Source organism: Phytophthora cinnamomi (assembly GCF_018691715.1).
Source record: "Phytophthora cinnamomi strain GKB4 chromosome Unknown Contig57, whole genome shotgun sequence".
NCBI classification, from domain to species: Eukaryota; Oomycota; class Peronosporomycetes; order Peronosporales; family Peronosporaceae; genus Phytophthora; species Phytophthora cinnamomi.
The window spans coordinates 200,378-212,140 of NW_027150990.1; the positions used below are offsets into that span (position 1 = coordinate 200,378).

The 11,763-nt window shown below is 50.9% G+C and overlaps 2 protein-coding genes across 2 annotated transcripts; one reads left to right on the forward strand and one right to left on the reverse strand.

Annotated features, from left to right (window-relative positions):
* Positions 1 to 236: 236 nt before the first annotated feature.
* On the reverse strand, positions 237 to 5,408 carry IUM83_19018 (Death-associated protein kinase; the record flags this gene model as incomplete). The annotated part of the gene is made up of 16 exons (XM_067944044.1): positions 237 to 245; positions 318 to 343; positions 853 to 921; positions 1,002 to 1,083; positions 1,153 to 1,178; positions 3,491 to 3,500; positions 3,569 to 3,667; positions 3,797 to 3,895; positions 4,025 to 4,123; positions 4,253 to 4,351; positions 4,481 to 4,579; positions 4,709 to 4,807; positions 4,903 to 5,001; positions 5,069 to 5,140; positions 5,224 to 5,316; positions 5,391 to 5,408. The coding sequence occupies 16 exons, from the start codon at positions 5,406 to 5,408 to the stop codon at positions 237 to 239; spliced, it is 1,098 nt and encodes a 365-aa protein (XP_067787825.1).
* A 1,031-nt stretch (positions 5,409 to 6,439) lies between these two features.
* On the forward strand, positions 6,440 to 7,070 carry IUM83_19019 (tubulin gamma chain; the record flags this gene model as incomplete). Its single annotated transcript, XM_067944045.1, has 2 exons — positions 6,440 to 6,957; positions 7,058 to 7,070. The coding sequence occupies 2 exons, from the start codon at positions 6,440 to 6,442 to the stop codon at positions 7,068 to 7,070; spliced, it is 531 nt and encodes a 176-aa protein (XP_067787824.1).
* Positions 7,071 to 11,763: the final 4,693 nt, after the last annotated feature.

Sequence of the window (11,763 nt, forward strand, 5' to 3'; positions counted from 1 at the left end):
ATCGCGATGGTACACGGAGAAATCCTCGCTCGAGCGCACGCAAATGAGTCTTGTCGATCACGGGCTACTCGAAGCTGTCGACAGTCGAGATCTCCAAAATCGCGGTGGAACACGGAAAAATCTTGTCATCACTCAATTTGATCTCGATCTCGACTGGCTTCGAACTGCTGCTGGCAGTATCAATATGATCCTTGTAAATCTTGAGTTGCACCTCGCCCTGACCGACTACCTTGTCACTACGGTAACTACATCATCATCCATAAATGTTAGCTAACACTGATCCAAACAAACAACTTGAAGCACTAATCCATACACACCACAAAAATCTGGCGAGTCGACGTGACTGCATCACAGAAATCTTCACTGTGCACTCGCACAGCATCGCAATCGACGTCGCGCCATTTAATTTCACGGGAAGACACGCCCACTTGAGATCTCCGTCCGAATCTGCTGCTTCCTCGATTATGCCGGTTGCTGCCTGCTTTGATTTATGAATGATCTCCCATTCGCAGTAGAGCTTCTTATGACTCTTCACACGACCAGTCCGCCGCAGTCCAGCCACACAGATAGATGTCAAAATCAGTGTAAACTTTGGCGGTGGAGTGGTGCTCGACCCAATCGGCCGCTTAAGCTCGGGTGAGTCACATGAAGTGAGGCGATTTTTCGGATCCTTGAGCTCTTCCGAATGCACCCACATAGCACCGCCTTTCTCGTCGTAAGCGCCGCACAAGTTGGCAACTTCACCGATCATGAATTCCTCGAAAGTTGGGTCATGGAGCTTCAACAAGGCAAGCAAATAGGCCATTCGCTGCGTTAGAGATAGATCCCACTCTTCTGACGACTCCTCAACACCTGAACTTGATATCGTCCTGTCAAGTATCGATTTGAGTTTCTGAACGTGATCCAGCGCAGCTTTTGATTCTATGAAATACATGACAGAGATTAAACAGTTCAGTATCGGTCATGCAATAAACTGTCTAGAGCGATTAAGAAGTTGTTACCGGATAGCGCCTTCTGCACCGTGCCTTTGACGAGAGCTGATGGAATCGCCTCGGAGATAATCGAGAGTACCGAAACACCAGTCTACTCAACGACAATGATTAGCATCGCACTAGATTTTTCCAGCAACACTCAGACGAGAAATCGATTTACCTGGAAATGGTCGACGTGACTTGCAACTAATTTATTCGGCGCAGTAATCCGTAGTGGCACGTGGTGACATATGCGCGTCAGGTCACTAAGTATGCGTAGCTCAATGATCCGCTCTTCTTTCGAATACTTGAGCGTCCACAGCGCAGGGGATTTTCGCCTATCACTGGTGACTAGGAGCTGTTGCAGCACGTTCAGTTGATGCGGTACCTGAACCACGATATTTTGCGCATTAAGCTCTTTAAGCTTCCCTGGAACTTTCCACGCGCGCTGGATAAACCAGTCGAAATCAGGAGGTAACCATGGGTAGTCCTTTCGCAGTCGGTCCATATCGCGGGTATCATCCATCAGTAAGCTCACCTCATTGGGTTTGTCTTCGGAATCTATGACGAACCGCCCAAACTCCTTCTGCTTCGTAGTCATTAGCCCTGGGTACTTGAGCAGAATTTTCTCCATCTCCATAACGAAATCCCGCATCTCCACCCATGCAATATCCTCTGTTGCCGCAGCCACTTCAATCAAGATATTGTCGCGCTGCTCCGTTACATTGAGATCAAAAGTGATGACGGCACTAAACAAGTTGTGAACGAAACTCACGACGCAAGTCGCTCCGACTTTACGAATGACGCTTGGTCGATAACACCGCACCACGAAGTTCACATAGACTGCCTCGGATATGTCAAAGGGCAACGAGTAACGCCATTTGGCAATGACCAATCCAACGACGGCGTTTCGCGTCAATATGGATGACCGCTTTGTCAATGACTTGGCTTCCTTTTGCGCTTGTTCTCTCGTTTTCCAGTACGCTGGCACGATCATATCAACATTATCGAGCCACTTCTCATTCCTTGCTGGGTACGCCAAGCCTAAGTGCTGTAGCAAATACTTGAACAGATGCACCACATCACTATCTTTGGCCAGTGCATTCCACAACGGGAATGTCACGAGCAGTTTGTGGAGCAACGTGCCATCACGACGAAGCGCTTCGTATGATTCGTCATCCTTCCCCTTCTCTTCGCCTTTCTCGTCATACTTGTGATTGACGACCTCACGAATGATATCAGGCATAATTTTCGGGTCGAGAATGACAAAGTCGCCAGGATTTATGCTTGTGTGTTTGTCTTCGTCTTTGACTTTACCTTCGACTTCGTCTTCATACCATTGGATATCCCCCAGTCTGTGCAGAACCCGAAGAATTTCTCGAATTTTGTTTGCATCTTCCAAATTCGGAACATCACGCCTTAACTTTTCACGTAGTTCGCCGAATGGCATAATCACTTGCTTCACTCGGTCCTGTGGCGTTGATAACTCAGAGTCTTGTTTAATCTTGAAAATCGCCTCGAGGACTTGCTTGTACATCGCCGTCATGTTAAAGCTAAGTTCTGGATTGTCAATGATCGCCTGCTTGATGAATTTTCGCGCTACTTTGACGGAGTCGCCTTGACGAGCACTAATAGTTTCCGATTTTCCGGTTTAAACACATCGATCAATGCGCTTTTCACCTCTTTTGTTACCCCGGCCCTGTCAAGTTTATTCAAACATGATTGCACATGATCGTTCATATCAACCTAAATGTCATTCAATTGAGCGTCCGATATGAGATCCTTTTTCGTCCAGATCATCTTAAACTGAGCGCTTGGCTGTCGAAACAGGATCAGTCGCACCCAGCGGAGCATCTTCTCTTCAAAGAAGCGCTGCATAATGGCATTTTTCTCTTTCCAATCACGCGTTTTCACCTCCACAAGCTTTTCAGCGTACGCGCTCAAATCGACACAGAGAAGATACAACGTGCGCTCCGAAAAAAACAGCACATGCGTGACCTGGTAGATATCTTGACCTGCGAAGTCCCAGAAAGTCACATCATACCATTTCTTCTTCGAATCAGTCTCATCGTTGCTGTCATCATCATCAAAAGTAAACGGAAACAGGTCAATGCCGATCGTTCGGTCTTCTTCATCTACCTTCGACGGCTTTTTCGTAGTTACCGACTTGACGAGGCTTGTCTTTCCCCAGGTGCTTGGACCAACGATACAGATCTTGGACCGATAGACAAGTTGATCCAAAGAATTCGCCAAATCATCAAGATACGTCTTGACCGCGTCTTCGCCACCTTCAATGACTTCCGACTGAATCTCCGGCAAAGGTATAATATCATTTTTATAACATTCATGCCAGTGATGCGCGCACGCCAGTAGCCCCAACTGATACGGTTCCAGCGACGACTTGTTAGCCGATGCTGACAAATTTGGATCCGATCCTCTTGAGCACAACAAACGTGCAATGACAATCTTTTTATCTAGATCGTCTTTCGAAGTTTCCCAGATCATGAGGGTGAGCGGACTGTGGTTCTTCTATACACGAATTACAATTTCAGACACAAGTACCGACAAAGTCAACACATACATCAGCGCCGACTAACCTTATCGACAGCATCAATACTGGCGCCTCGATCCAACAACAACGATACCGCATCTGTGTTGCCGTTTCGTGCCGCCGCGTGAAGCGCGGTCCAGCCATCCTGCATTATCACATTCGACAAGAGAACGAGAACAACACCATCACACATCCGAGTCAGACACGTCAGAGCAATACATCCCACACATACGACACCGTCACAGTAGTCAATGCTGGCATAGTCAACACGTACTTTGTTTTCGGCATTCACATTGGCACCTCGATCCAACAACAACGCTATCGCATTCGTATTGCCATTTCGTGCCGCCGCGTGAAGCGCAGTCCCGCCAAGCTGTATTATCACATTCGACAAGAGAACGAGAACAATCCCATCACACATCCGAATCAGACACGTCACAGCAATACATCACACGCGTATAACACCGTCACAGTAGTCAATGCTGGCATGGTCAACACGTACGATGTCTGCAGCATTCACGTCGGCACCTCGATCTAACAACAACGATATCGCATCTGTTTTGCCGAATTCTGCCGCACTGTAGAGCGCGGTCTCGCCACGCTGTATTATCATATTCGACAAGAGAACGAGAACAACACAATTACACATCCGAGTCAGACATGTCACAGCCATACATCCCACACATACGACACTGTCACAGTAGTCAATGCTGTCATGGTCAACACGTACGTTGTATGTAGCATTCACATTGGCACCTCGATCCAACAACAACGATATCGCATTCGTATTGCCATTTCGTGCCGCCGCGTGAAGCGCGGTCCAGCCAAGCTGCAATATCATATTCGCCAAGAGAACGAGAACAACACCATCACACATCCGAATCAGACACGTCAGAGCAATACATCCCACACATACGACACCGTCACAGTAGTCAATGCTGGCATAGTCAACACGTACTTTGTTTTCGGCATTCACATTGGCACCTCGATCCAACAACAACATTATCGCATTCGTATTGCCATTTCGTGCCGCCGCGTGAAGCGCGGTCCAGCCAAGCTTCATTATCATATTCGACAAGTGAACGAGAACAACACCATCACACATCCGAATCAGACACGTCAGAGCAATACATCACACACATACGACACCGTCACAGTAGTCAATGCTGGCATAGTCAACACGTACTTTGTCTGTAGCATTCAAGTCGGCACCTCGATCCAACAACAACGATATCGCATTCGTATTGCCATTTCGTGCCGCCGCGTGAAGCGCGGTCCCGCCAAGCTGCATTATCACATTCGACAAGAGAACGAGAACAACACCACCACAGATCCACGTCAGACAACTTCCACCATTAGAATACATATCTACAGCGCCACCTTGTCTTTCGCGCTGATATCTGTGCCACCTTCGACCAGCGCCTTGGTTTCTTGAAAGGTTTCTTCTTCAAGAGCATTCCATGTCGTCTTTAGCTCGTCCTGCTCCCTCTGAAGTCAGTTCCGAGGTCCACAAGAAGACCGATGCCAATCACCACACGTTACTTACTAGTGGAATGCTCGTGATCTGTTTCTCCTCGATGTACTGCAGGAGCGCTGTCAAATCTCCGCCAGCAACCATCTGACATCCACATCATTGCAACAGCGTCACCACTCCGTGAGGGAGTTTTATTTGCCCTCACGCCAACGTGCAAGTTCACATACAGAATCTTCCGGCGAAACCCCTCGCTCTCGAAGCCACTGTTGCTTTTTCTTCACCTCGCCCTTGAAGACTGCATGCAGCACGAGTTCATCGCTCTGTGTGTCGTTAAAGGAAACAAGGCACTATGAGTGGATATACTTCTTTTCCATCCTCCCATTCGGTTTTGTACCTTTACTTCGCCCACCATGACTGCTCACTTGTGTCTGCGGTCGGCAATTGAGGACTGTCACCTCAGAGGAGAACTGACAGCAAGGGTCACTGGCTGCATTTCGGTCCAGTGTGGGAGGAGCCTCCTTGCGCAGGTATTATGTGAGATATAATTTGTATCTCACTCTGTGGCGTGATCTGAATTGTCGCCTTTATGCTCAGACAGGCAACTACATTATGTATTCTGCATGTGCATGTATTGGCGAACTGTTTCGAATCCATAACGCCATATCTTCGGGATTGCGTTCGTCGATCAGACTGGTCGGCCTAGAACTGCTTCGTTTGAATGAATTATGGATAATACCAAGATACAATCGCGGAAGGAGCTCCGTGGAGCTTGTTTTCTCCCTTCGTTGGCGCGTTGGCAGCCACGAGCTTTGCCGCTGTCTCGTCTTGTCGATGGTTGGAAAGTTGGAAGATGAAAATTATGAAGTGTGCCTCTCATCCGATCCAGTTATGTTCGTATGGTTGCATGTACTGAACCCACAAGTGCGCCTTCTACATAAGAGTAATGGTCGACACTATGGACCGCCGCATTGAGTAGATTTCACCGAGAATGTCACCCCGAGTTTCTGGCGCGTAACCTAGGATACCCACACCCCAGTAAGCACGACAACACAACCTGAGCAAGGTATCCTAGAGAGCGATCGCTACGAGCCTCCAGGCACTTGTGGACACTTGCCTTTTCTCACGTGGCCATGGCAGCACTTCACCACCTTCAAGTTACCAAACGGAGTTGCCCAAATCATCGCATCAGTCGTACATCCCTCTGTGCGATTCTCGTGCAACCACTTCACCACGTCCAGATGACCATACTGAGCAGCCATACTCATAACAGCAGCTTTGGTGACTGGGGTCGTCGTCATTCAGGATCCTCCTCCTTCTCCTTGTGCTCTTCGACAGTTTCATTAATTTACAAAACTAAGATCATACTACGTTAGTATTTGCTCAGGGCAGCATATCCATCGGCTCGACTGTCCCGGTCCTCCTCCTCTGCTCTGCTCCGAGGCCATGCCGCGCGAGATCATCACGCTGCAGGCGGGCCAGTGCGGCAACCAGATCGGCCTGGAGTTCTGGAAGCAGCTGTGCGCGGAGCACGGCATCTCGGCGGACGGCATCGTGCAGGACTTCGCCACGTCGGGCCACGACCGCAAGGACGTGTTCTTCTACCAGGCGGACGACGAGCACTACATCCCGCGCGCGCTGCTCATGGACCTGGAGCCGCGCGTCATCCACAGCATCAGCTCGTCCGCCTTCCGGAACTTGTACAACCCGGAGAACCTGTTCGTGTCCAAGGAGGGCGGCGGCGCCGGCAACAACTGGGCGTCCGGCTACCACCAGGGCGAGAGCCACCACGACCAGCTCATGGACATGATCGACCGCGAGGCCGACGGCTCCGACAGCCTCGAGGGCTTCGTGCTCTGCCACTCCATTGCCGGAGGCACCGGCTCCGGCATGGGCTCGTACCTTGCGATTCCCGGTCAGACGGAAGCATTGTTGAGCTGGGCTTCAGGACATGTATCACACAGGTACTGTACATTCTACAGTGTACAACTTCTGCTTGGGGATCACTCAGTAGTGACTCTCTTGTACGTGCACGACTAATCAACACAATCCAAATCGTTCCAGCGATCGAGGATAACGCGCTGGTCATAGCCGCTGGCGGCTATCGACTGGTGAGTGCCCATTTTGATGAGTCGTCATGCAACTAATGACGAACACGCAATGCTCCCGTCATCGGGTGGGTTGATGAGACCATCGACGACGAGGTGAGACCAGCTGCCATTTCTGCATGTGCGTCGACAGCGACACCTCCTATCAAGATGCTACTGCAAGACGAGCCCTCTCGCAAACACGCCACGTTCCTCGGTGCGCCGGCGAAAGAGCCGCGTGTCGACAGTCGGATCGCTGCTGCCGAGACTCTTGACCTCGTACGCAGACGACATGATGCAGACCGGCAACGCGCGGCAGCTGGACCAGGACGACCTGCTGGAACTCGAGGACGAGAGCCGATCGGATGTGGCCTGCCAAGCCACGTGTCAGTTCGATAGGGAAAATTGAGAACTGATTGAATGGTTAGTGCTAGCGCTCTCGACCTCGTGGCTAGCTACAAAGTATACAACCCTGGAGTGCGTATCCTACCAGTGAACCCAATGAAAGTGATGTAGCCAACAACCCATTGAAGCCGGATGCAGCCGGGTGAGATGGAAAGATAGAAAGAGGTCTGGGGTCTGGGGTCTTGTCATTCTCCCTCATGGCGAAGCACGCTTCAGCAGGGGAAAATGCGCCTGATGTTCACTCGCGACTCCGTCGTTCCGGTGTCCAGGATGACTGTTCCATTGTCGAAGACTGTCTTGATGAGGTAGGGCCCTTTTGCAACTTCCTCGACTTTGCGTCTGTCGCGAGCTGGAACCCGGAGCATAACTTGATCTCCAGGCTGGTAGAAGTGCTGAATGCGCGTTTGGTTTTCGCGATCGTTCTCCTGCATGATCGCCGCAAATCTTTGCTTAGACAGGAAACTCCAATTCGCGAAGTGAAGCTGTCGTGTAATTAAATCTTCTCCAAATAGCAACTGCGCTGGCGAAGCACGCAGGACCGAGTGGTAACTTGCACGAATAGAGTACGCAGCATAGTCCAGTACAACTTCGAGCTGATCACTGAGACCGGGTCTAGCGCGAATGATGTTGAGAATTTCGAGGTGGACGCGCTCGCATATTGCGTTTGCCTGAGGGTTCTTGGTCGTGATCGGCTTTGCTTTGATTGCCATCGTTCTTAGAAGAAGCTGGAACTCGTCGCCGGTAAACTCAGGACCTTTGTCGTGGATGACGAGTTTTGGTCGTGAATAGCGGCACAACCAGGCACGCTCAAAGCTCAACGCAGTCGTGGCCGCAGTTCGTCCTCTCTGCATCATCACCTCCAACCAGCGAAATTGGCGCTCAATTGCTGTAAAACAGTAGAAGTCTCCTTCTAGTGGGCCAACGAGATCAACATGCACCACATCAAATGGACGATCCTCGTTGGTCATTGGTGTAGGCGGAAGGTGTCCGTAAGCTTGTTTTCCTCCATGCAATTTTGCACGCTTGCACTGCATGCACGCTTTCACGTACTTTTTCACAGTGCCTTCCATTCCGGGCCACCAGAAAGTTGACATGGATCGAAATTGCTTCTCTCCTCCGGGGTGAATCAAATAGTTATGGTATAATTCGACCAGATTTTCACGTACAGAGGCTGGTACTACAACGCGCCCCTTGAAGTGAAGCAAAATGACTCCGAGGGCTGGCCGAAGGGCATAGTCAGGACCAGCTTCTTCGCTCTCCAGCCGAGAAATAATTTCTTTCGTGGTCGGATCAGCAAGTTGATGTTTTTTTCATAACAGCGCCGTCGATAGCCACTTCTTCTTCTTCTTCGGTAGCGCAGAGCTCTTCTTCGGTCACTTACTCAACGTGGTCGTAGCGAAGACGTGAGAAGGCGTCAGCTCCAATATTCTGCGGCCCCGGAATGTACTGTACTGTGAGGCGATATTCTTCCAAGAGCTACTTCCAGCGCTTCACACGAAGCGAGTTTTCTTGAGGGTGGAGCAAATTCTTGTGGTCCGTGTGGATAACTACAGGGAATCCAAGAAGCATAGTTCGGTATTCTTTGAGTGTAGTGGGTCTAACTTGACTCACTACTTTAGCTTACACGTTGCGCAACGTGTATGAGGAAGCGTAGGTACTTAGTAATTACTTAGGTTAATTATATTTGAATACACAAATATAAGTTAAGTAAGAAAGGATTCCAAGTGACTTAGATTAGGTAAAATGAGAACTGTATTGTTTGTAAATTGATCTTCCTCTAAAAACTGTTTATCATCTATGAAAGGGTTGGCAGCGGCTGGCTGTCAGAGCCCCGCTAATATGCATGTCTCTGATTGGTAGAAAGATGCTGCTTTCTACCAATAGGATCTTTGGGTATGTGTGGACCACTCATTGTGGTGGTCCACTTCAATGTATCCATTGGTGTGTCATACACCAAGGTGAGGAAGTATCTAAAACTTTTAACAGATAACCTATCTGTTAAATTCACAAGTGGCTTGCAGCCACTTGTGCGTGTAACCCCGTTACACCATCCCCCCCTTAAGGTTAGACGCGCGGGGTCTCCGCACGTCAATCTTCGGAGTTGACCATTCGTCAATTCTCCGCATTTGGAGAAGAAATCCGCGCTCATTCAACGATGAGCGCGCCTCAGAAGAAGTCTTCTAAGTCGGTGGGGAGTCATCTCTCCATCGACGACTACTTCGAACGCCAGAAGGCAAAGTACGGCGACGTCGTCGACTCCGAATGAGGTGCCGCTACACGTATGCAGCGCCATCAAAGATGACGCTGTGGCTGCCGAGTTGCACTTTGATGCGGAAACGCATCAAAGACGCGATTATTACATCGGACTCTTCCGTGAACTCCGATGGTTTCAAAGCAAGAAGACATCTTCTCGCAGTAAAGTGCCCGAATGGCAGGCACTTTGTCAAAGTTGGAACGCCTTTGTTAAAATTTTCAACAAGAGGCCGAGTGCTTACCGTGATCGGATTAAGCAAGCGCGTGATCGCTTCGAGACGTACTCGAAGCGTGGAAAGCTGGAGCAACTTCATGTTGCTGCTGAGGAGGCAAATGTGCCGTGCGCTGTGCCCGAGGGCTTCCAGTGCACGAAGTGCTTCCCAGGCGCGGTCCGCTTGAGCGACCGCGACCTGAACGGGTACACGTCGTTCCGTGTGCCCGAGAGTCTCAAAGAGCTCCGTGCTAAGTTCTTAGCACGTGAGGGTTCGGGCGCTAGCGATGATCGCAGCGCTCGTGTTACTTCCGCTGCGCCAGCGCGTACTGCTCTTCGTACGCCCTCACCATTTCCGGAACGTCCTCCAGCAAGACGTTCCGCGGCTCCCATGTATCTCGATGGGGAGGAAATCCTCTCCAACGAATACGAAAACGAGCCCCTTGAGGGTTCGTTTTCGGGATACTATGGTTAACAATCCGCTCAACAATCCAGCGGGTTGAGCCACGGGCGTCACGGATCGGCGGTGGCGGGGGTGGGAAGACGCCCCGGGTATGATCAGCCCCGGGTTGATCAGTATGCGCCTCTCCACGACCGGGTGACCGCCGTGGAGCGTTTGCAGGGCGCTGAGTTCGCCGCTCTGAAACAGGAGCTGGCGAACCAGAAGGCCCAAGTCGCGGCGGTCTCGCAGACCGCCTCGAACATCCAGGTCGAGCTGGGGATCCAGATGAAGGGATTGCTCCAGCGCGTCCGCTCGCTGGAGGAGAGGCTGCTCGTCGCCGAGGCCAAGTCCTCCGCTTCTGCCTCGGCTCCTGCCGAGGCTTCGGGTCAGCCGAGCTAGATGGCTCGTGCTGCAGGTATGGCTTCAGCCGTCCGACGTAAAAGGTCGGATGGAGGCGCATGCTAGACGGTATGTGTAGCGTGTATGCGTTGCCGTGCCGTGCCAACACAGTGAACGGCCCGATGAAGCGCGGAGCAAGCTTGCTTGCTCCGAAATCCGAAACCGCATGTCTAGGCAGGTTTTGTGTAGCTAACAAAACTAATGAACCAACTTTAAATTCATTTGTGTTGCCTCTGCCCGCATTGTCTGCGTTCAGCTTCTGTTGATCAACAGAAGCTGCTATTGTGCCTTGGACAAACCGAATCACGGCTTGTCTTTTGGTGATGAAACTGATTGCATCCGAGCTGAAGTCATTCAGCTCGCTCTCCGCTAGAGGCCCGGCCTCTGCGTGGTTCTTTGCGGTGTCTGCGCCCTGCGTAGACCCGTGGTCGTTAGCCTTGTTGTTGGGGAGTCTGCGCCCTGCGCAGACTCATGTGGTTTGTCCATTATTACAGCTGACACTGTGCAAGTGTCAGCGGTTTTCCGCGGCTGCTGTATTGCAGTCGTAGATCCTCCCCCACTTAAAGTGGGAGCCATCACTCCGAGTAAACTCGGTAGGCGTGGATGCCGCATGGCATTCACGTAGAACGGTGTATGCCCGGTCGAGGCATGCACTGAGTTGTTGATGGCAAACTCTGCCATCGATAAACACTCGCTCCAGTATTGGAACGAGTGAGCGTAGCTCTTCAACATATCGACGAGCACGCGATTCACGCGCTCGGTTTGACCGTCCGTCTGCGGATGATCCGCAGTCGACATGGAAAGCTGGCTCCCAAGAAGTGTAAACACTTCTTGCCACAGGTGCGCTGTGAAGCGCGGGTCTCTGTCCGACACGATGTCGGACGGCATGCCATGGTGTTTGAACACCATGTCGACGAGCAGACGGGCCGTCTGCTTCGCGGTCACCTCTGCTGGCACCGCAGCAAGATGTACC